Source organism: Pecten maximus, chromosome 19 (assembly GCF_902652985.1).
Source record: "Pecten maximus chromosome 19, xPecMax1.1, whole genome shotgun sequence".
Classification (NCBI taxonomy): Eukaryota; Metazoa; Mollusca; class Bivalvia; order Pectinida; family Pectinidae; genus Pecten; species Pecten maximus.
The window spans coordinates 21264605-21290556 of NC_047033.1; the positions used below are offsets into that span (position 1 = coordinate 21264605).

Below are 25952 nucleotides of genomic sequence, written 5' to 3' on the forward strand. Positions count from 1 at the left end.
TTATTTTTACGGATCATAGATTAGTGGGGTTCCCTTATTTAAAAGGATCCTATATTAATGGGTTTCCCTTATTTTGATGGATCCTTGATTAATGGTTTCCCTTATTTTGATTGATCCTAGATTAATGGGTTTCCCTTATTTTGATGGATCCTAGATTAATGGGGTTCCCTTATTTTGATTGATCCTAGATTAATGGGTTTCCCTTATTTTGATGGATCCTAGATTAATGGGGTTCCCTTATTTTGATGGATCCTCGATTAATTGGGTTCCCAGTTTTTGACAGATTCACGATTAATTAGTTTCAGCTTTGTAAGGCTTGAGCAATGCTATGGATGCTATTAGCTTGATATATAAGTACAGCTGTACATTTTAGGGGAATGACTTTTGTTTTGTTTTTGTGTGCTCAGCTGTGTTAGAGTACAGGGATAATCGTAGATTATATATTGAGTTTGATTTTGCATGCAGGGATAATTGGCTGTTTCTGAATAGCTGTCATATATTACCAATCTGCTATAAAGCTGTTGTGTGCTCATATTTATCTTTGAAAAAAACATATAGATATTTGTGTGAATACAATGTACATGATGTATTCTTTTGATATTCAAAAAAAAATTGAGGATGGGTTGATCTTGATTTTGAATACGTTGAAAAGAAAAATTTAGAGAAAATTCACCTTCTTTAACCTTTAATTTTTCATAAATTCTCTCTGAAAGACTTTGATTCTGTTGTTGTTTACTGAAATTAACCAATCTTTGTTTATACCTGTTCTATCAAAAGAAATCTAACTTGTTTCCTTTAAGATTTGTTTATACTCAGTTTAATTTGATGTTGATGTTGACACACCTCTCCTGATGGTTGTGTATATATACGGACATCACAGACTCACAACGAGTAACATATTGCTACGCTGCAATACTAACACAAGAGGCACTTCACCGTTTCATTTTTCAGAGTCCGATTCTGAATCAGGGTCGGAGATCACCTCACCATCGACCCCCAGCAAAGACTGGCCCAAAATTCCCTTTCCGACCACACTGGTGTCAGGTAAAAAAATAGGTGTTGGCAGACCTTTAACGACCTAACCCTTCCTTAGTGGGTAGACAAACACCCTAACTTTCTTCACACTTATGTAAACTTTGTTGTTATGTCAAACTTTATACCTGAAAGTCAATAAGAGTTGCTTGCCCTAGAAGTTTCTTCCTTCATTCATCCACCAAGCAGATATATATCAAATATAAGGTTGTGTAAGATTCTCCCATCCTCTCATAAGTGACACTTATTTACTCTACTTGACTGAACACAATCTAGTATTACAGATTTGGGCTGTGAAGTCAGAAGTCTTTTGTCTGGTGGTGTTACACTGAAAGAGAAAATATTTCATAAACCGGAATCATTTTTATGCATTACACTTTCCATGACAGATTTTAATTTCTACTTTGGACTTCATGTATTCATGTTTTTTACACCTTCGGTGCTCCCCAAATTTTATATTATGAAATATGCCGGGCAATGTGTGATCATTTCCTATCCTCTAGAATAGTCTTCATGACCATACCAGTACATTGTAGAATAGCTTACTATAGTGACTTGTCTGTCTCACGTAAGTTGTACAGTATCGTGGTATTAAACAGAAAATCTGTTACCCGATACCATATTTATCTTGAAATAAGCATTTTTGGAGAATCAACAATTTCAATATTTCAAGATAAAATTGAGTCCTCATGTTGATAGGTTTAGAGACTATTTTATTATATATCTCGGGATAGGTTTAGAGACTATTATATTATATATCTCGTGATAGATTTAGAGACTATTATATTGTATATCTCGTGATAGGTTTAGAGACTATTTTATTGTATATCTCGTGATAGGTTTAGAGACTATTTTATTGTATATCTCGTGATAGGTTTAGAGACTATTTTATTGTATATCTCGTGATAGGTTTAGAGACTACTTTATTGTATATCTCGTGATAGGTTTAGAGACTATTATATTATATATCTCGGGGTAGGTTTAGAGACTACTTTATTGTATAGCTCGTGATAGGTTTAGAGACTATTTTATTGTATATCTCGTGATAGGTTTAGAGACTATTTTGTTGTATATCTCGGGATAGGTTTAGAGACTATTTTATTGTATATCTCGTGATAGGTTTAGAGACTATTTTATTGTATATCTCGTGATAGGTTTAGAGACTACTTTATTGTATATCTCGTGATAGGTTTAGAGACTACTTTATTGTATAGCTCGTGATAGGTTTAAAGACTATTTTATTATATATCTCGTGATAGGTTTAGAGACTATTTCATTATATATATCTCGGGATAGGTTTAGAGACTATTTTGTTGTATATCTCGGAATAGGTTTAGAGACTATTTTATTGTATATCTCGTGATAGGTTTAGAGACTATTTTATTGTATATCTCGTGATAGGTTTAAAGACTATTTCATTATATATCTCGGGATAGGTTTAGAGACTATTTTGTTGTATATCTCAGGATAGGTTTAGAGACTATTTTATTGTATATCTTGTGATAGGTTTAGAGACTATTTTATTGTATATCTCGTGATAGGTTAAGAGACTATTTTATTGTATATCTCGTGATAGGTTTAGAGACTATTTTATTGTATATCTCGTGATAGGTTTAGAGACTATTTTATTATATATCTCGTACCCTATAAGTCATCTATAGGCAATGGGTTTAAAGGGAAGCAACTCTTATATATAAAACAGCATGAAATCTCTGTAAACAATATACTAAAATCAATGAAAATTTATTGTTAATGATGCATGACTGCTGTCATGTTGTTAATAAAATTGATTACTAACAATTCAATCTTATAATTTGGCCGTCTTTTGAATACAAACTTGCATGGGATTTTTTTCTCTCAAACTATGTAGATCATATATACCACTAGGATTATAAACAATTATCTCAAGTTACTTGATGAAAAGCAATTTTTTTTTTTAATTTCATAAAAGAAATCATTTATACTGTAGATTAAAGTGATGTAATTTGTGTTTGACCACAATGTTCTATGAATACAGATAATGTTTTTGATATATTTAAATATCTTTGAAAAAAATGTTTTCAGCCTTCTTCCCTCAACCTTGCTTGCCCATCAACTGAATCTGCATCTCTCCTACTTTTTCAGCCGAGCACTTTCCATATACAATTCCTTGACTGAATTGTTAAAAGCATTTTCTTAAGACCTATAATCTTCATTTCCGTTCAATCCTGTTTTGATAAACGTTAAATCTTATTCTATAGAAGTCTTTTAATTCCCTATTTCCTCTGTGATATAGAATTATTGCAGTTGTTTCCCTGGCTTCTTTGATGGAGAATTCTGTGTAGTTACCTCCCCTTAATTTGGTGCGGAGGTTTTCCTATCCAATGCCACACAACCTTTGTATAAATATTTGTTCACCTTTAAGTACCTGGTATTTTCAGTGATTGATATGTTGATATTCATTAAAGGCATGTTTGTGGATCCAGGATCTTTTGTATGGAATAAAATTTACACTTAAATATTAAATTTAAAGATGTGGGTTTAATTTGTACTGGTGTGTATTGTGTATGTGTAAACATATATTTATATCGTTTTTATACTGGCATGTATATATATATTTCCATATTTAGTGATTAGATACTAGATTTGTTTGCTTTTTTATATGATATGCTATGTGTTCTGATGTAGTGTAGGAGATAGTTATGTTTGCATCAAAGACGTTTTAGTGGCAGAATGCATTTCTGTTAGTTCGAATTCTTGATGACACTGTAGATAGTGCACTGTATATATCTAGTAAGTTTCTCAGAAAATACAGATAAATCATATTAGATGAAATGATAGATATAATAAAAAAGAATTGAAGACAAGGTATGCCACTTAATATTTATTTAGAAGCAGCTCTAATTATATAAAATGTGACTGACACTTTAAGTTAGCATGAGTTTTATATGGAACGTTCTATCAAGATATAAATTATTAAAGTATGTAATTACAGAAAAAGTGAATGGAATTGAAAATGTAGAAGCTATTTCTGCATGATAACTGGTATTTAGAATTAATCTTGAGCTGTGATCCAACTTTCACAAAATCTTTTTATCAATTTTAAAGAATGTTTTAATCTCGGTTATCAATATCAGATTTTGATAAACAGCTTGATCAAACAACATGTACATAGCAGAGTTACTATGAGTGTTATGGTTACTTTAAATAATTTGCTAACTAAGAGTAATGCTGATTGTAACTTGATTGAAGATTCACTATTATAGTGTTATCAGTCTGAACCTTCAAACTAGGAAACTGAATTGACTACATGTAGCAACCAGATCCTGGTGGCTTTAACTGTTAAGTTTTGACAATTAATGTTTGTACACGTACAAGACAGTTTCAATACTAGATAGTTCGAAGCAGACAGATAAGACAGAATTTTTACTCAGAAATAAACATTGCAGGAAAAAAAGAAAAAAAAAAGAAATGTTAGAGAATTGGATTTGTATGATTATGGAAGTTGTCAAAACCCACAAGTGCATTTGATTGTTACAAGATTCATCAATGTTATTAACTAAATTTACAAGAGTTTAAAATAGATTTACCTCCCCTTTACAGGGCCACCAGTGGTTGATGTTGCCATGGAGATAAAGGCCGAGGAGGAGGAAGAAGAAGACAAGGGGCCGGTCAAAGTCAGTGTCCCACAGCAAGAGAGCCTGGAGGCCTTCTTCATCACCAAGTCCACCGAACTCATTATCCAGAACGAAAAAATAGATGTTGAAGTCGACACCTTTGATGATCTATTTATAGAAGCAAATGACATGTATGTGCACAAATAGTCTTGTGTAGTTCGAGTTTATGTATAGTGATCTTTTTATACAAAATATGACAGGAATTAGAACAAGTCATGTATATTTGGAAATGTTCGTCTTCTGAGAAATAAATTCATGTTTGATCATAAAATTCACCCTAACCACAGAAAAATTGGTTAATAAAGGGTAAATTAATTTCTGGTCTTCTGGGAAAAATGTTTGATGTATTTGAAACTCACCCTGTGTTAAAAGTAGGTTGGAGTAGTACATCATGAAAAAAAAATCTTTGAAACACCAATGGGGAGACAACTCATATAGTCACAGTCTTACTGAGTACCTCTATATAAATGGAAAAGAAAAAAGAAATGATTGCTTAGGGACAATTAATAATTAAAAGTCTCTCTAAACTGATCTACAGTTCAAACCAGCTTGGCAACAATTCAATATTTTTTACCTGAATAAAACATGTATTTGCTGTTTTCTTTGAAGTCAATTTGCCTATGAATGTTAACAATCATGATAAAAAATGTATATAATGTCCTGTTTGTGTCTTCATATATAATTTCTTCATATCACCAGTTTGGAAACAAAAAGAAAGATTCGACCAAAACGTAAATATACAGCCCGCAGTAAAAATCCCCTGAAGACAATGTCCATGAACTTGGAGGTCAAGTCAGAGTATGAAGAGGTCAAGGTTGGATATGCAGAGCAAGAGTTAAAGCGCCAAAAGACGGCACAATGTAAGAAAAGTTATGAAAAAAATGAAAATATGATTTCAGCTAAAATCAATTTTCATCAATACTTTTAATGATAACTTTCAGAATAATACGTAATTCAGTGTTTTGGAAATATTTTTCCAATATATATGTCTGTGAATGTTGGCAAAATTAGCTGTTTCAGTCAATAATTAGACACTTTCATTCATGCAATTACTGTATTTCTATGATTTTGTAGATTAAGAAAGTTTCATTCAATTGTAAATTCACTATTTGCTCAGCTTCAGAAAGTTGATTTATCAGTTTTCACATTTCTTCAGTTTCCAAGGAAGCTGGGTTTGCTCAGGAAGCGCTAGCTGGACTTGCCAGCAAGGAGAATTTCTCCAAGGTCTCTCTACGAAAGACTGCAGAGCAGGCAACCAGTGGCACCTCGCGCCTTGAACCCTACAAGGACCTGATGCTGCTCCACGTCAAAGGTAACCTTGGCAACGGAATGTTAAATCATCATGGCTATATTTGAAATTCAAGAGGCATTTTCTTTGAAATTGAAGAAGAGAAAATTGCAGGCCTGTTGGCTAAGTCAAAACATTTCTAAAGAGTCCATGTTTATTTCATTTGAAAACTGTCCAATGTTGAGAGATCTTTAGAGATAAACAGTTTCTGTTCCTTGTTTTTCAGGCCGTCGGCGTGTACAGACACGACTCGTGGAGCCTGTGGCAATGTCGATAAACAGTGGTGACTGTTATGTTCTGGTAACCCCAGACAAAGCTTTTACCTGGATGGGAGAGTACTGTAATGTTATAGAAAAGGCTAAGGTAAGTCAACATACCCTTGGATTGGAGAGTACTGTAATGTTATAGAAAAGGCAAAGGTAAGTCAACATACCCTTGGATTGGAGAGTACTGTAATGTTATAGAAAAGGCAAAGGTAAGTCAACATACCCTTGGATTGGAGAGTACTGTAATGTTATAGAAAAGGCTAAGGTAAGTCAACATACCCTTGGATTGGAGAGTACTGTAATGTTATAGAAAAGGCTAAGGTTAGTCAACATACCCTTGGATTGGAGAGTACTGTAATGTTATAGAAAAGGCTAAGGTAAGTCAACATACCCTTGGATTGGAGAGTACTGTAATGTTAATGCAAAGGTGAGGCTATTATTAAGCAGTATAATGTTGAGATGTTCCCTCAATGTTCTGTACATCCTCAATGTTTCCACCCTTTGATATGCATTTTTGAGATGGTCCCTGTAAAATTATATGCATGTTCCTGTTAAGCAGTGAGTGTAATGTATTTTGAGATGGCCCCTTGTATACATGTATGTTTGAACCTCCATTTTCTCCAGACATTGATCTGATAGTTTGAGGCTCTACCATTTAAATTTATTAACTTCTGTCTTTCCAGGCTGCAGATGTTGCCTCGATGATTGTCCAGAAGAAAGACATGGGATGTAAGGGGGCGACGGCTGTGGGATCAGTGGAGCAGGCCCGCCAACACCTCGGTACAGGCAAACAGTTCTGGGCCGCACTCGGAGGACAGAAGGAAGTAGCACGTAAGTAAAAAGAAAAAAACAAGTGGAAAAATCGTTATTCATTCTAGTCTGTAGATAATCTGATTTTAAATAATTCTGTTAAACCCCGGAAGACAAAGAATTTTGTGATGTAAAATATAAATCATCGAACTTAATACATATTGGTCTGTTATTTTTAGCTGCCGAGTTCCTTGACTGATTTATAGCATTGTGATATCATTTTGTGTCCTATTTATGGTTGATGACATCATTTCCTGGTCTATATTTGGCTTATATAGCGGGCGGTCCGACAGAGGAGGATGAGCTGTACGAAAACCACATTGTTGAAACAAACATGATATACCATCTCAAAGACAACACCCTTCAACCTTACCAAGAGTACTGGGGTTCCGTCCCCAAGTATGAAATGCTTAAAAAAGACGAGGTAAATTGACACAGAAAGGCTATGATTAAAGTTAGAAGAATTATACTATAGTGTGTAGTCATTTATGAATTTTTGTGTAATGAAGAATATTTCTCTTGCTGAAAACTTTTCCTCATTCATGAAAACATATTCTTAGAAATAAAGATATGGTAAATCAACGAGGAAGAATTTGAAACAACAATAACAATAAAAAAAATACAAAAAAAATCTCAATTTTACTTAAAAAAATTCTTGTTCTGTTTAACAGGTCATTATCTTTGACTACGGTACAGAGTTTTACATCTGGCAAGGGAAGGCTGTCAAACCAGACCAACGTAAACTGGCTGTCAAACTGGCACGCCAACTATGGGAAAAGGGATACGATTACAGCAGCTGCGCAATCAACCCCCTCTGTCTAAAACGTAGGTTGTGTTGATCCCCCTCTGTCTAAAATGGGGTTTGTTGTGTTGATCCCTCTCTGTCTAAAACGTAGGTTTGTTGTGTTGATCCCCCTCTGTCTAAAACGTGGGTTTGTTGTGTTGATCCCTCTCTGTCTAAAACGTAAGTTTGTTGTGTTGATCCCCCTCTGTCTAAAACATACGTTTGTTGTGTTGAACCCTCTGTCTAAAACGTAAGTTTGTTGTGTTGATCCCTCTGTCTAAAACGTAAGTTTGTTGTGTTGATCCCTCTGTCTAAAACGTACGTTTGTTGTGTTGATCCCCTCTGTCTAAAACGTACGTTTGTTGTGTTGATCCCCCTCTGTCTAAAACGTACGTTTGTTGTGTTGATCCCTCTCTGTCTAAAACATACGTTTGTTGTGTTGATCCCCCTCTGTCTAAAACGTAAGTTTGTTGTGTTGATCCCTCTGTCTAAAACGTACGTTTGTTGTGTTGATCCCCTCTGTCTAAAACGTACGTTTGTTGTGTTGATCCCCCTCTGTCTAAAACGTACGTTTGTTGTGTTGATCCCTCTCTGTCTAAAACATACGTTTGTTGTGTTGATCCCCCTCTGTCTAAAACGTAAGTTTGTTGTGTTGATCCCTCTCTGTCTAAAACAAACGTAGGTTTTGTTGATCCCCCTCTGTCTAAAACGCACGTTTGTTGTGTTGATCCCCCTCTGTCTAAAACGTAAGTTTGTTGTGTTGAACCCCCTCTGTCTAAAACGTAAGTTTGTGTTGAACCCCCTCTGTCTAAAATGTATGTTTGTTGTGTTGATCCCTCTGTCTAAAACGTAGGTTTGTTGTGTTGATCCCCCTCTGTCTAAAATGTAAGTTTGTTGTGTTGATCCCCCTCTGTCTAAAACATACGTTTGTTGTGTTGATCCCCCTCTGTCTAAAACGTAAGTTTGTTGTGTTGATCCCTCTCTGTCTAAAACGTACGTTTGTTGTGTTGATCCCCCTCTGTCTAAAACGTGCGTTTGTTGTGTTGATCCCCCTCTGTCTAAAACGTACGTTTGTTGTGTTGATCCCCCTCTGTCTAAAACGTAGGTTTGTTGTGTTTGTTGATCCCCCTCTGTCTAAAACGTAAGTTTGTTGTGTTGATCCCCCTCTGTCTAAAACGTAAGTTTGTTGTGTTGATCCCTCTGTCTAAAACGTAGGTTTGTTGTGTTGATCCCTCTGTCTAAAACGTAGGTTTGTTGTGTTGATCCCCCTCTGTCTAAAACGTAGGTTTGTTGTGTTGATCCCTCTGTCTAAAACGTACGTTTGTTGTGTTGATCCCCCTCTGTCTAAAACGTAGGTTTGTTGTGTTGATCCCCCTCTGCCTAAAACGTAGGTTTGTTGTGTTGATCCCCCTCTGCCTAAAACATATGTTTGTTGTGTTGATCCCCCTCTGTCTAAAACGTAGGTTTGTTGTGTTGATCCCCCTCTGCCTAAAACGTAGGTTTGTTGTGTTGATCCCCCTCTGTCTAAAACGTAGGTTTGTTGTGTTGATCCCCCTCTGCCTAAAACATACGTTTGTTGTGTTGATCCCCCTCTGCCTAAAACATACGTTTGTTGTGTTGATCCCCTCTGCCTAAAGCGTACGTTTGTTGTGTTGATCCCCCTCTGTCTAAAACGTAAGTTTGTTGTGTTGATCCCTCTCTGTCTAAAACATACGTTTGTTGTGTTGATCCCCCTCTGTCTAAAACGTAGGTTTGTTGTGTTGATCCCTCTCTGTCTAAAACATAGGTTTGTTGTGTTGATCCCCCTCTGTCTAAAACGTACGTTTGTTGTGTTGATCCCTCTCTGTCTAAAACATAGGTTTGTTGTGTTGATCCCAATCTGTCTAAAACGTAAGTTTGTTGTGTTGATCCCCCTCTGTCTAAAAAGTAAGTTTGTTGTGTTGATCCCCCTCTGTCTAAAACGTAAGTTTGTTGTGTTGATCCCTCTGTCTAAAACGTAAGTTTGTTGTGTTGATCCCCCTCTATCTAAAACGTACGTTTGTTGTGTTGATCCCCTTCTGTCTAAAATGTATATTTGTTGTGTTGATATGATGGGTTTCTCCTTGTGAGCTGACAAGCTCAATTTGAAGTGGAGTCTCCTTGTAGTAGCTGGTGGCCACCTCACTGAACAACATACCAGAGGCCTATCACATGCTATCTACAACAATTAGGGTGATATGTCTTACCAAAAGGCACAACAGCACAGGACTTGTAATATTGATCCTGTAACATTGATCCTGTAACATTGATTCTGTCTGCAAAATGATGTTATGACCTGAGTTATGAAAGCTAACAATGCCTCTCAAATGCTTTCTATTCAACTTATTGTAAAATGATGACTAAAGAATATGACGATTGTGTTGCTTTTTACAGTGGAGGAAGAGGGCGGGCTACCAATGAAGGATTCTGTTCGGCCATCCTGGACACTGTTTGGCAAGGTCAATCAGAACATGGAAACTGTCCTGTTTAAAGAGAAGTTCTCTGATTGGCCAGATAACTCTCGCCTTATAAAGTGTAAAAGTCAAACAGATCTTTCTGGAAATAAGGTGAGGAATTATCCATGGTAATCTGCTGTCTTCCCTTTGTATTCCATGATGTGGAAAGGGAAATTATGGGCTAAGGGATGAATCGTATGGATCATTTAGAAAAAAGTATATCAAGTGTATTATAATTTCATTTCATTACAATACCTTTAGGTAATGATCAGTGTTCAAATTTCAATGTAGATCAAAACTTAATTGAACTATCCAAAATGTCAAGGGTCATGATAATTTGCCAAACACATTCTAGAAAAATGACATGAATGACATCTAATGAAGTGTACACTAGCTACAGAATAGGTGATTCAGATACAGGCCCAATGCATGAGCGTCACATTACAAAGTAGATAATGACTGCACTACTGATTGAGTATATGGGTATCAATGTTCTTTAACTTTACGTTTGTGTTTTTATGACCACAGGTGGATTTAGTGGAGCTGAAACCTTATGATGCCAAATTAATGATTCCTGTCGACACCAAACCGGTGTCCCTACTACTGGAGGGATCTCATGTCGGCAGAGGAGTGCAATGGTAAGCCCTTCTATCCTCAAATGTATATAGAAACCTGGCTTTACTGACTGTGGGACTCAGTCAATGTGTCAGATAGGACAGTGTGTCGGTAAAGGCAGTGGTCGGTAAAGACAGTTGTCAGTAATGTCAGTGTGTTGGTAAAGGCAGTGTCGGTGATGACATCAAAGCATGTCACTGTACCGATGGATGTTAATTGTCGGATGATAAAATATTGTGTTCAAGTCAGTGGTCAGTAAAGTTGGTGGTCGGTAAAGTCAGTGGCAGGTAAAGTCAGTGGACGATGTAACTCCACACATCCATACTCTTTGAGAGATTTGAACTCTGATGGTAGTATGAAAATGTTATTACATTCAATATAATTATTATAATAACTGGGTTATAATCAAAACATTAGCCTGGACACACTGGTCCTTATCTGTAAGTCTGTATGACATTTGGATTTTTGACATTTTACTTTTTTTTTGTATTAAGGGAGCCGGCATTAGGGTTATATTTCTAAATTTGATTTCACAATTTTGTAACATTGTACTGATTTGAATTTTGATTTTGTTGTCAGGTTTGAGGACATGGAGGGCTTCACAAGAGAGCAGAGTATAGTTACTTTGGGCGTAACTATCTGGCATGTCCTCGAGTATGACCACTTTAAGATGCCGGATCTGAGCTTCGGCCAGTTCCATGATGGTGACACTTACGTAGTGCGATGGCAGTATATGATAACACAAGCAGGTAAATAACTGGTGGCTGCGGTGGGAAATGATGTTTAACAGTTTTGTTGTCAAGATAGGAAAACAAAACATCAAATGTCACAATGTAAGGAAATGGATTTGAATTTAACATTTGATACACACAGGGAGACATACGTCCTTGGCCTTGGGATAAAAATTTAAACTATTAATTATTTTGATCAAGCCCGAGTACGGGGAAACATGTTTTTGTCTGATTCCAGAGATGTAGCCAGATATTTTTTTGGGGATTGTTTGAGATATTTTATAATTCCTTCTCTGATATACGTTGTGATGTTGCAGGCACGAAGGGTCTGAAAGGAACCCAGTCTCGCCGGTCACAAGTTGGGCGTGAGAGATGTGCTTACTTCTTCTGGCAGGGACGTAATTCCACTATCAATGAGAAAGGGGCGTCTGCTCTCATGACAGTGGAACTGGACGAGGAAAGAGGCCCTCAGGTGAGATAGGTTATCAATTAGAAGAAGAAATAAAAAGGAACTCGAGTGCCTACTCTTCTATTTTATTTATTATAGGGCTGAGTACATGTATACCAGTAGATATATAAAATCCCTACAAGGTTTGCCGGCAAAGGTTTCCTGTTATGTAGTACATGTACTAAAAAATTTAGCAGATTCCGCTTGTTTCCGCAAACTAAATTGTATTATTAATCACCAGGATAGTACACAAGTATGTCTGTATTCACTTTGACCAAGTGTAGCTTACGATAACACCAAACAGTACTCACTAGTACTGACCTAGTGTAGACAAGACCAATTCTAGTCAGGCACTCTCGCTCATAACCTTCCAGATGAGCTGACACAAACAAATCACTTACGTAAGTCAACTCATCATTTTACAACATAAGTTAGAGGCTTCACATAACTAAATATGTCCTGTTTGGTCTTCAGATACGTGTAGATGAAGCCAAAGAGATGCCTTGCTTCCTCAACCTGTTTGGTGGGAAGATGATGATACACATTGGTAAACGCGAGGAAGAAGATACAAATACCCAGGGTTCCTGGCGGTTTTACTGTGTTCGAAATGACTGTACGAATGAGGCATGTCTAATGGAGGTTCAGGCGGGCATGGAGTGTTTACGAAGCCGTTCCTCCTTCATCTTACTCAATATTAATAGTGGTCTTCTCTACATCTGGCATGGTGCCAAATCTCCTGACCACATACGTGTCCTCACCAAAGCAGCTGTTGACAACCTCAAAGCCCAGTAAGTCATATGATCAACTAATACATATTCATGATGGATGGTATAAACCTAATGCATATTCATGATCACTGTATCATGTGATTAGCTAATGAATATACCTAATTGCTGTTTATAGATATTCATGACACTTTCAGTTGTAATAAAACAATATTTGTATTAAGAATCAACATGAACGTTGGGGTCAGTACAGTCACAACTAATCTGGCCGCCTCACTATCAAGTCACCACTAATCTGGTGGCTCCATTATCTAGTCACCACTAATCTGGTCACCCCACTATCTAGTAACCACTAATCTGGTTGCCCCACTATCTAGTCACCACTAATCTGGTTGCCCCACTATCTAGTCACCACTAATCTGGTCGCCCCACTATCTAGTCACCACTAATCTGGTTGCCCCACTATCAAGTCACCACTAATCTGGTCGACCCACTATCTATCACCACTAATCTGGTTGACCCACTATCTAGTCACCACTAATCTGGTTGCCCCACTATCTAGTCACCACTAATCTGGTCGCCCCACTATCTATCACCACTAATCTGGTCGCCCCACTATCTATCACCACTAATCTGGTCGCCCCACTATCTAGTCACCACTAATCTGGTCGACCAACTATCCAGCCCCATTACACTTTATAAATGAGGAACAGCTATTGTATAAATTTGTAATTGCAGGTGTCCTTTGGAAGTTGGTCTCCATGAAAAAGCTGAAATTTATGTGATAGAAATGGAGGAGGGTGCTGAACGTGATGATTTCCTCAAGGTCATGGGGTCAGCCAACGAGGACAGATTTGTGTACCATTCACTACTGTCAGGTACAAGTGCTATCAGATAACTCCAGGCTGTTACAGATTGGAGATTTTTTACTTATAAATTTAAAACAGCAGTATTATAAGTACATGATTAAGAAAGTTTTTTTTTCTGGAATATGTCTAATGTTTGTACTTTTAAAATTGCTGTGTTTTCTGGTTATAAGCCCACAGCCAAGTCAATTTGAATTTAGTGGACATGGTCACATGTTCTACAACCCTTAACACAATGGTTTGTGTAGTAGAGGATAGCTCTGACATTCATTGAACATGCTCTGATTGTCATGACTTGACTACTGTGTTACAGATCGCCAACTCTACAACTACACGATCAGACTTTTCCACATGTCAAGTGTGTCCGGAGTGTTTGAAGTTCATGAAATCCAGAACCCGTCCCGTACCCCAGATCTAGTCACCACGTATCCCTTCCTACAGTCGGACCTCTACAAGGCCTCCCAGCCTGGTAAGTTATCTCCCCTCCCACAAGGGTTTTTTCAGCCTGGTAAGTTATCTCCCCTCCCACAAGGGATTTTCCAGTCTGATGAGTTATCTCCCCTCCCACAATGGTTTTTTCCTGTCTGGTGAGTTATCTCCCCTCCCACAAGGGTTTTTTCCAGTCTGTTGAGTTATCTCCCCTCCCACAAGGGTTTTTCCAGCCTGGTGAGTTATCTCCCCTCCCACAAGGGATTTTCCAGCCTGGTGAGTTAACTTTCCTCCCACAAAGGATTTTCCAGCTTGGTGAGTTAACTTCCCTCCCACAAGGGATTTTCCAGCCTGGTGAGTTATCTCCCCTCCCACAAAGGATTTTCCTGTCTGGTGAGTTATCTCCCCTCCCACAAGGGATTTTCCAGCCTGGTGAGTTATCTCCCTTCCCTCAAGGGTTTTTCCTGCCTGGTGAGTTATCTCCCCTCCAGTAACAGTTTCCCATTCTAATGGGTTACATGTACTTCCATGTCAACAGTTTTGTCCTGCTTAGTGAGTAATCTCCCCTCACACAAGGTCTCTGAGTGTGGTACGATACCTATCTTCAAAGTCCCAGTTACCTCCCCTTGTGTTTATCGTTATTTGTATTTGTTACAGGCCTGTTTCTAGTGGATAACCACCACACAGTGTTTCTGTGGCACGGCTGGTGGCCCGAAGGAGACGCAGAAGTGGACAATGTCATCACGGGGTCCGCTCAGGCCAGGTTCAATGTTGACCGCAAATGTGCAATAGATACAGTTCTTCATTACTGCCAAGGTAAATTGATAGGCTAAAACATGCTTTGGGGGGGGGGGGATTTCATCTTACATATATTACTGCAATTTTATTTGGATCTTTCAGAATATTTGATTTCCTTTGGCAGGTGTTATAGTGATTCATCTCATTTGATACAAAACTTTGATACAAAACATTTTTCAGAAAACTGGTATACAAGTTTGGCTTAACATGTGAACTCAAGTTTTAGTTAATTAACTTAAAATCATTTAGTTTGAAAGTTATGTTCAGTACTGAATATGTATATAACTCAACATCGTGACTTGTTACAGAGAAGAACATGGACAACACTCCCCCTGCCTACGCTGTTCACGCAGGTCTAGAGCCTCCGTGTTTCACTAATCTGTTCCCCTACTGGGAGGTGGATAGCAGTGTCAAAGGGATCAATCTCAGGGTAAGTCCAGGGGTCAAGGTCACCAGACCAAGTTCAGGGGTCAAGGTCACCAGACCAGTGCAAGGTTAAGGCCTGGCACATCTGTATCAGTGCCAGGGTACCTGTCTCATGCAATTCAAGGGCATTGTAATAATGTTGAGAGAACAAATATATATCTTGGCTCAGGGTGTTTGTCTCAACTAACGGTGATATAGGGGTTAGGGCCACCAGACCAAGGTTAGGGAGATCTGGCTTCAGGAGACCTGTATAGGTACCCTAAGGGGTTTAGGTACAAAGATACCAACTTTGTGTGTTAGTCCAGGGAAAATTCACAAGGTGAAGGTCGTGACACAATGTCAGTGCCACATTAAAAGTCAAGAACAGTTATAACTGGTTAAGTCCAGGCCTTTAACCGTATATATTACATAGTAAGATTAAACTGGTATAAGGGATATTGGACGGCGTCAGATAAATCATATTTCTCAAATGATTTGAAACTTTAGGAAGATTGCCATAAAGTATGTTTCTTCTATCAAGAACAAATACTTTCATAGTTGTTTCTTCTTTACAGGATGGTAAAACTGATGGTGAGATGGTCTCTTTGCACGAAATTCTTGAGAAAATGACCAAGGCATGTTACACATTCGCTGAACTGCAAGAGCGCCCTCTGCCTGAGGGAGTCGATCCGTTGAAGCTGGAAAAATACTTGATAGACGATGAATTTGAAGAGACCTTAGGAATGACCAAAGATGCATTTTATGCACTTCCAATGTGGCAACAACATCAACTGAAAAAGGATGTTGATCTTTTCTAGAGAAATCCATTCTTTCTAAATTGACAACAACTTATGTCTCACCAAGGGAGATAACTGTTCTTAAGTCTCTTACATCACAATTATTTATAAAGGGAGGTAACTGCTGAGATATTTATGAATGGATATGACAATAAATTGATCATGCTCTGGTCTTTCTACAAAGGGAAGTAACTGTGTCTAGCTTCACACTTGTGTTGTTAACAAAGGGACATAACCATTAACATTTAACTGAGATGTGTGACATCCAATGTATTGAGATTGAATCTTCAGCAATGTTTGGCCTAGTTTCAGGTCTATACAAATAAAGGTGCTTCATGTTTTTTTTTTAATATACTCAAATTTTGTTGAAAATCCTACGTTCTTGAAATCATTGACAGCTTTCTTACAACTATTTTTTATACAAATTTAAATTTTTTTTCTTGCAATTTGTTTGTCACATATGTTTTCTGTATTTTATTGTATGAAGTGTCAACATAGAAATTATTATTCAGAAAATTCTGTAACCCATTATTCCTTAATAACGAAAAACTTAATTAACACCTGGAAGTTTTGTTCCAATAAATCAATTGACCATAACTTGAAAATTGAAATATTTTATCAAGTGAGAATACGAAGATCTTAGCAGGACTAGATTAGATACCCGTTACTCTGCTTTGATTTACTTACTTTCCGCAGGGCCAAATTTAAGTAGCCAGTGTTTGAAGCATCCATAAAATGGCGGTTACTTGATAATACTAGTACCCTGATAAATTGTTGGAGCTTGTTTTGTTTGTAGCATGTGATTAATTTTTTTCTTTTTAAAGGCAGCGCAACCTTGAAGATTAGCATTGTTATAACATGCCTCCCACATTTAGTTTTCATTGGTTGTATGCAGAATCTTATTCAACTATTAAGAGTTCTAACAATGGAGGTTTACTCCAGATTTTCACATGAGATACATAACTTTGCTTTTCATAAATTTAAAAGAAGAAGAATTTCACTATATGATCCGAGATTGCATAAATATAATTAAAGAAGAAGAATTTCACTATATGATCCGAGATTGCATAAATTTATTTAAAGAAGAAGAATTTCACCATATGATCCGAGATTGCATAAAATTCATAGCAGAACAAAAATTGTTTGATACATGGCTTTTGGACATAATTTAATTAAAAATGAAGAATTTCACCAAATGATTCGAGATTGTGTAAGATTCATAGAAGAAACAAAATTTTTTGATACATGGCTTTTGGATATAAAGATTGATTTTTATTTGGATTCAGGGCAATTTTACAAACCACCTCTGTTTCTGCAATATGGTCATTATATCAGTTTAAAGTCAGAAATGTGAATTAGGTGAAAGCATTATTGATGTCCGTGTTAAATCCAGACCTTTTTTTCATTATATTGATACTTATAATCTTGCCAGCTTTTCTGTACAAGTGTGTTGTGGCATTATTGTAAATCAGCATTATAGTCCATCTGATTAAAACATCCGACATATCAGTCTCGCATTGTCTAATATCGTCGCTGTTTGTGCTGCATTATATTTTTGTGATGTCTCATGTCCACCATCAAAATGTGTCGGTTAGGTTACAAGTCTGTGATGTTATTGTGTGTAGATTTGTAATCATGGTATATCTCGATCCTTTGATCTCCTTATTTTCCATGAAGCTTTACGATTACTCTACTGTTATTATTAAATGCATAATGTGTTTAACAGTTCTCCCTCACAAATTACTTATGCTCAATAATAATATATAAACTCAACTGACATAGTAGACAAAATTAAAGGAGGAATTTCAAAAATTTAACTTCACCGAGATTTTTTTTTTTTAAATTTTTATCAACAGAAAAAAAACAACAAATATTGCTCCAGTCACCATCTAAAATTTTAAATTGGGAAGGTATATGTGGTTTGGAGTAAACTTCTACACTGTGAGGTTCTTGTATAAATTCAGACATATTTATTTAAAAGGTCTGTACTAGATCTTGAACAATCTAAACTATATTGTACTTCATGAAGTAGTGTTTCAGAAAGCTATGGTTGTGTTTCATTTTAAATTTTCAGATTTAGATGTCGTGTCTGCCTGTAAATATATCTAAACATGTGCAATTTATCTATGACTTTGAAAATCATCATTCTCCAAGAAAATATTTTAATGCAAAAACGTTTCTCTATTGTATAAAAACATGACTCAAGTTTGATCCAACTAGAAATCTCCTGTTCACCCCTATTTCAGAAATGAACCTTCCCTTTCCAAATGTTTTTGGAATATTCTATATTGTGATATAGGGGTTGGCAAGTGATATTTGATATAAAATACATTACGTATAGATATAATTATATATTTACAAGCTGCCAGTTGACTTGGCAAATTTCTCATGTTACTGCAAATCTGTGATGCTTATACATATATACTAAGCTTATATTATAATTATCGAGTTTGATATATTTTTTTTAATTAACATATATGTTGAATTTAGCGCTTATTGTGCTGGCTTTCATTGTAGATAGTGATGTACATATTTGTGTGTGTAAGATAATATATATAGAGGTCTGTTGTAGGTCAGACTTATATATGTGTATGGATAGGTTGATATGTATAATTTGTTGTATATAATCTATTAAAAATCCATGCAAATAAAAATTTTAAAAAAGTGCTTAAGATCATCTAAAAATAATAAAATGATTAAAAAACTTGCTAAATTTGAAGATTTGTTTGTTATGGTATATTGTGGTATTCCTGATCGGAATGACCAAGGCGAGCTTTAAATGTCATACTGGGGTGACTGGATTGAAGCATCCCTAGGTGATGCGGCTTCAAAACTGTACAAATGATTGGGCTGCACTATAAATTGTATACTAAATGTCATTCATGATTCACAACAACAGTTTCAGAAAAATAACACAAACAAAAGATTCAATAAATATTTCTATTTAATAACATTTCATGTAAGACAACAGCAATTTATCGACAATATTTTTTTTGTAATTTTTCAAAAATAATTTTATAAATTGAAACATCAATCTAGCAATGAATACATTCAATGATCAAACTGATCATTTCAGTTTAACCTGCTCACCTATCCAACTCACACTGGACTCTCCCATTGAAGATTGTTCCATTGTGACAGGGGGGTGCAAGAGTCATAAAACATTTATCACAGTTAGCTAACAAGATGGTTCAAAATGGACGGATTTAAGAATCGTGCACGTACCAGAGAATGACTTATATTTCATACATGTTCTTGGGTAGAAAATAATCTTTAAAATGTTTTAGTTCTTATGATCAATCCTTAGAAAAAATCATATTTACAAAGTTTCCATGATCAATCTTTAGAAAAAATCATATTCACAAAGCTTCCATTTCATTTCCTATTCTGGAGGTTTGAATTATTTACTGGTAAAAATAAAAAGTCAGAAACTATTAGAAAAAAAATATTTTAACTAAAATGCTAAACTAGATTGATGCAGTTTCACAAAATGCAGTATTTCTTGATGACACAATGAATATATGACAGCATATTTATACAAGCAATGAAAATTAGCCTCAATTGTAAAACGTGGACAATGGCAGATTCTACTTACAAAGATTTATTAACAGATTCAATCTCCATAGTTAAAATTAAAGTAAATCTTAAACAAAATCCACTTCAAAATTCAAACTACACAATTTAACATCTGAAGCACTAGCAAATTTGGACACCTCTCAAAATTATTGTTGTTTTTCCTCTAAAATTTTAAAATAGGTATATAACAGATGAATATATCTTGTCATTTGTGCCACAGGAACTGTTGATTATCAATTATTTTTAAGTTTTTTCAATATTTTTTTTTTATTAAATGTTGCAAGACCCAAACTTGCCATTTAGGTACTTGTTTCAAATAACCAAAAAAAAAAACAACATAATTCCCATGTCTTCAAAATAAACCTACCATAATCATTGGGAAGGCCAATGTTGGAATATACAAAGACATAACAAGTTTATAACATAAAACCCTACCTGTACACAGGAAGGTGTAATAACCTCATACCTACCCTTAAAGCGGTATTCCACAAAAATTATATGAACATGTACTAACAAAGATAATTTCAAATTGCCACTTGATTTTGGTGTGGTTTGGCATTGGCCATCTGGGTTGATTGCAAGATAAATATTGTAGTTATAATCTTTAGATTTGAAATAAAACATCATGACCTATGTTCTAACTACTTATCTACTCAAAATCTGGTATTGAAGGCACCTAATGAGAAGATCTATAAACAAAACAACAGAAAGTCATTCAAAACACTTTGGTAGTTCTAGAGTAAGATATTTTTTTTCATAAAGAAGTCCCAGCCTCTCCATTTTTGCAGGATCATAAATGTAAAACAGGAAGTAAAGGCAGTTTACAAATCCTCCCCAACATTTAATCCTAAACTTTTAAAATAGGGGAGAGGGTTCATTTAAGGATAAATATGGTACTTTAGTTTTTCAACGGGGAGGTTTATTTGAAGATAAAAATGGTGCTTCTCTTTTATTTCAGAGGAGAGAGCTTATTTAAGGATAAATATGGTTCTAAACTTTTACACTAGGGATGGGGACTTATTTTAGGATAAACTTTTGAAATCCCAGATTTGAATTAACCCTCTCCAAAATCAACAAGGGCAAACAAAGGGTGATAATTTGTATTGTTCCTTTATAATATAACAGTTTAGCAATATCTTGCATCAATATATTCAGATATCTGGCAAACACATGGCACAATACTATTCCTTCTATTTTACATATGCTATCATAGCACTTTTTACATAGAACATTTAACGAATTCTATCTCAAGCAAATATGTATATATATATATATATACCATAGGTATTTTTACTATGAACTCCCTAAAATATTTCAGACAATAATTTTTAGAACTGTTAGCAGTTTGAAAATTGCCAAAATAACAATTTGACCATCGGCCATCATGAAAAAAGTGCTAAGTAGAAAAATCAATGCCATATATGATATGTCTTGGCGATAGTAAAATTCCTAATAGCAGTATTCTTGGTCACAGAAATGTTTCCATATCAGAAACTGGTTGTTGTTATGGCTACATGTAAAATCTGTTTGTTTCTATAGCAACAGTTTTTAGTTGCCATAGTGACAGCATCTTCGCTTACCAAGGATTCCAACCCAGTACCTTACAAGGGTGAAAAGGAGCATATCGTATTGAGCACCCTTGGCTAGTAAAGATGTCGTGACAATTGATACACTTGTAACCATAGCAACCAGCAGTTGAGACTCTCCTTGTTACATCTTGGTGGAATTACGCGTTGGAATTGTTCCTGAGGTGGTGTTGGATCGGCTCATATGGTAGGAGTATTGCCTTGCTCTAGCCGTGCTTGGCACCCGCATGTATCGTAAGTTCTCTACACAATAAAACAAGTAAATAAATACAGTTCTCTGTCAATGATAAATTACCATGTAGATAAGTATATGTATATATTTATTGTTTTGTACTTATTAACACAGGAATTTCTTGCACGTGTCCATCCAGGCCAACAAGCCTGATTACATGTACTACATTGTTTCACGATCTTTGTAAAATAGATAGAGTTTACATTTTGATTTACATCAATTTCTCAAAATCTGAGGTTTTTACACCAAAATTACACAAGAAAATAAAATTTACCTAATCTATATAGGGTGTGTTCAGGTGTTATATCCCATACTAATTTTATATCAGATTTGGTTGAAACAATGCAGGTACTATCTGCAAAAATGAATCATAAACCAGCATCCCTTATCTCAAGATTCTCTGGAGCTGGACGTCCATGGAATCTGTATGTTAGAATGAGGTGTCTACTATGGTATGTAATATATTATAAATCAAGTTTGGTTAAAACGTAGAAGTTAAAACTTTTTAAGCAACGTACAGATCTAATTCCTATACATATGTGTAATTCTAATTTTATTATCACTTCAAGTGGTCTAAAGATGGAGCTAGATTATCACTGATTCATACGGGGACCGAGTGGTTAAGGTGTCCTAACACTGATACATACGGGGGCCGAGTGGTTAAGGTGTCCCAACACTTTATCACTAGCCCTCCATCTCTGGGTTGGGAGTTCAAAACCCACGTGGGACAGTTGCCAGGTACTGACCGTAGGCCGGTGGTTTTTACTCCGGGTACTCCGGCTTTCCTCCACCTCCAAAACCTGGCACGTCCTTAAATGACCCTGGCTGTTAATAGGACGTTAAACAAAAACAAACCAAATGTTACATACCATTGAATTCCTCGTCCTCCATAGGGCCCCAGTTGAAGTCCCTCGGATGCCCCATCATGTCCAGGAAAGGGGTTGGTAGGTAGCCCTTCTTAGCCATCAGAGGATGGTATCTGTCCACAGCAAAATTGTAGGAAGTTGCTGTCCAGAGAAAATAAGATACTTACGACACAATTATAACTGTATTGTATGAGATGAAAAACACTGTATTGGGTAAAGCAGATTACAGTGGGGGATGAGGTTTTGAGGTCAATCTGGAAAATTTCATACATAATTTTCTCAATCTGACTAAAATCAGATCTTAATTCACCACGATAAACAAATTTCATTGTTACCTGCAGCTGATGGGACCCATCTTGTGTAATATGGCCGAATTGGACGTTTGGGAATGGGATGCCAAAATGGAGCTGGGATGTTTTCTCCTGAAAAACAAAATATATAGTGTTAGAAATATCAATTTTCTGTATTAGTTGTGCAGCAGTTTCAAGAGAGACATGGAATTGTGTTTATGATTCTAAATCACCCAAGAGAGACACTACCCCATTACGAGACCATCTTGTCCTCTTGGTGGTCTCCTAGGAGATAAAGGGTCAAATGTATATCACTTCTTTCTGTAAATGAGTTACATACAGCTTTATGTAATGCTAGAGAGTAAATACCAGCTCATGACATTTTAATCAAAAATAAACTTCCACGCATGATTAAGCTCCGCGTTATATTTGCACATATATCAGTAAAGGAAAACAAATGAAGGGTTATGATGCCGACCCTGAAATGGTCCTCCTTTAGTCATTGGGAGATTGAAGGGGGTTAATTTAGGATAAAAAAGATGTCCTACCAGTAGAAACATTTCCCTATCACTAAATTTAGGCTTTAGCTGCTACTTCAGGAAGCATACAGACAATTTCTTCCAGAAACATTATTTAGATAAATTTCAATATTTTTCTGCAATAAACCCTGATCCTGTTGAAAAATAAGCTCTCCCAATCTTTAATATTAAAACTTTACACTACAGAGTGCTTGGTTTGAGGATAGATATGGAATTTACATCTAAACACTCTAGTACAAGAGGCCCAGAGGGCCTGCATCACTCACCTGGATTTCAGTAATTATAGCAAAATCATACTTCAAATATTCTTTAACTTTTGACCTGCCTCTCCCAAAAATGTTACCTCAATTTCTCCTATTGGGCCCCACCCTCTGGCCCTAGGGTGCCACACCCTCCCTTTATACAACGTTTGATCTCCTTTGCATTCTAATGCTCCAGGCCAAATTTCATCAAAATCCATTCAGGCGTTCAGGACTAGTAGGGATTTAAAGGAAATGTTGATGGACGACGGACACCAGACGCTACGCCATTTGGCATGAGCTCACCGGGCCCTTTGGGCCAGGTGAACTAGTAACAACAGGGCCAGTTAGGCAGTACTTACCGTAGACTTGTCGGACCAGTGACTCCTGCTTCATGGCGATCACTTCAGGATCCCACATACGCAGCTGACGTTTGTTTGGATGAAGCTGCTTCAGCAGCTTACGTCTGTGAAAATAAAACCAGCCTCATGAATATCAATTCAGAAAAACATAAATATGGATCAGTTACACATTGGACTAGTTTTATATTTCTTGACACATGTTAGAAATGTGATAAAAGGAATATATGGCTCTATAAGAATATTATTCTTGAGAAAAACATATACTGAAATACAAATGGGTATGCAGAAAAAAAAGGATATTTAATTTAGGTAGTTGTTACGTAGGTCTTACTGAGTATTGATGTAAACATATCATGTGTGAGTATGTAACATATTATTATGTGTGACATGTAATCATGTGTAAGCGTGTAACATATTATCATGTGTGAGTGTGTGTGACATGTACCAGGTAATCGTGTGTGAGTGTGTGTGACATGTAATCATGTGTGAGTGTGTGTGACATATTATTATGTGTGAGTGTGTGTGACATGTAATCATGTGTGAGTGTGTGTGACATGTAATCATGTGTGAGTGTGTGTGACATGTAATCATGTGTGAGTATGTAACATATTATTATGTGTGAGTGTGTGTGACATGTAATCATGTGTGAGTGTGTGTGACATATTATTATGTGTGAGTGTGTGTGACATGTAATCATGTGTGAGTGTGTGTGACATATTATTATGTGTGAGTGTGTGTGACATGTAATCATGTGTGAGTGTGTGTGACATATTATTATGTGTGAGTGTGTGTGACATGTAATCATGTGTGAGTGTGTGTGACATATTATTATGTGTGAGTGTGTGTGACATGTAATCATGTGTGAGTGTGTGTGACAGGTAATCGTGTGTGAGTGTGTGTGACATGTAATCATGTGTGAGTGTGTGTGACATGTAATCATGTGTGAGTGTGTGTGACATGTAATCATGTGTGAGTGTGTGTGACATGTAATCATGTGTGAGTGTGTGTGACATGTAATCATGTGTGATTGTGTAACATATTATTATGTGTGAGTGTGTGTGACATGTAATCATGTGTGAGTATGTAACATTATTATGTGTGAATATGTGTGACATGTAATCATGTGTGAGAGTGTGTAACATATTATTATGTGTGAGTGTGTGTGACATGTAATCATGTGTGAGTGTGTGTGACATGTAATCATGTGTGAGTGTGTGTGACATGTAATCATGTGTGAGTATGTAACATATTATTATGTGTGAGTGTGTGTGACATGTAATCATGTGTGAGTGTGTGTGACATGTAATCATGTGTGAGTGTGTGTGACATGTAATCATGTGTGAGTGTGTGTGACATGTAATCATGTGTGAGTATGTAACATTATTATGTGTGAATATGTGTGACATGTAATCATGTGTGAGAGTGTGTAACATATTATTATGTGTGAGTGTGTGTGACATATTATTATGTGTGAGTGTGTGTGACATGTAATCATGTGTGAGTATGTAACATATTATTATGTGTGAATATGTGTGACATGTAATCATGTGTGAGTATGTAACATTATTATGTGTGAATATGTGTGACAGGTAATCATGTGTGAGTATGTAACATATTATTATGTGTGAGTGTGTGTGACATGTAATCATGTGCGAGTGTGTAGCATATTATTATGTGTGAGTGTGTGTGACATGTAATCATGTGTGAGTGTGTAACATATTATTTTGTGTGAGTGTGTGTGACATGTAATCATGTGTGAGTATGTAACATATTATTATGTGTGAGTGTGTGTGACATGTAATCATGTGCGAGTGTGTAGCATATTATTATGTGTGAGTGTGTGTGACATGTAATCATGTGTGAGTGTGTAACATATTATTATGTGTGAGTGTGTGTGACATGTAATCATGTGTGAGTGTGTAACATATTATTATGTGTGAGTGTGTGTGACATGTAATCATGTGTGAGTATGTAACATATTATTATGTGTGAATGTGTGTGACATGTAATCATGTGCGAGTATGTAACATTATTATGTGTGTGACATATAATCATGTGTGAGTGTGTGTGACATGTAATTATGTGTGAGTATGTAACATATTGTGTGTTTAACTACATGTATATCATTTGTCTCTGAA

General features: G+C 36.2%; 2 protein-coding genes across 6 annotated transcripts in view; one reads left to right on the plus strand and one right to left on the minus strand.

Annotated features, from left to right (window-relative positions):
* LOC117317266 (supervillin-like) overlaps positions 1-18843 on the plus strand; it is a 118325-nt gene extending 99482 nt beyond the window's left edge. For 4 of the 5 annotated variants that reach the window (XM_033872004.1, XM_033872005.1, XM_033872008.1 and 1 more), the window contains 18 exons: positions 952-1044; positions 4615-4819; positions 5388-5548; positions 5845-6000; positions 6203-6339; positions 6926-7073; positions 7331-7476; positions 7724-7877; positions 10249-10421; positions 10839-10948; positions 11505-11674; positions 11974-12128; positions 12579-12892; positions 13568-13707; positions 14009-14164; positions 14782-14940; positions 15231-15352; positions 15903-18843. In XM_033872004.1, coding sequence (XP_033727895.1) covers positions 952-1044; positions 4615-4819; positions 5388-5548; positions 5845-6000; positions 6203-6339; positions 6926-7073; positions 7331-7476; positions 7724-7877; positions 10249-10421; positions 10839-10948; positions 11505-11674; positions 11974-12128; positions 12579-12892; positions 13568-13707; positions 14009-14164; positions 14782-14940; positions 15231-15352; positions 15903-16145 — 2942 coding nt within the window. In that variant the 3' untranslated portion in view covers positions 16146-18843. The remainder of the gene's footprint in view (positions 1-951; positions 1045-4614; positions 4820-5387; positions 5549-5844; positions 6001-6202; positions 6340-6925; positions 7074-7330; positions 7477-7723; positions 7878-10248; positions 10422-10838; positions 10949-11504; positions 11675-11973; positions 12129-12578; positions 12893-13567; positions 13708-14008; positions 14165-14781; positions 14941-15230; positions 15353-15902) is intronic. The other variant, XM_033872006.1, reaches the window with a different exon arrangement.
* Positions 18844-19050: 207 nt separating this feature from the next.
* LOC117317269 (inversin-like) overlaps positions 19051-25952 on the minus strand; it is a 70085-nt gene continuing 63183 nt past the window's right edge. The window contains 4 exon segments of the mRNA XM_033872011.1: positions 19051-21529; positions 22388-22525; positions 22720-22806; positions 23815-23918. Of these exon segments, the coding sequence (XP_033727902.1) occupies positions 21411-21529; positions 22388-22525; positions 22720-22806; positions 23815-23918 (448 nt within the window). The 3' untranslated portion in view covers positions 19051-21410.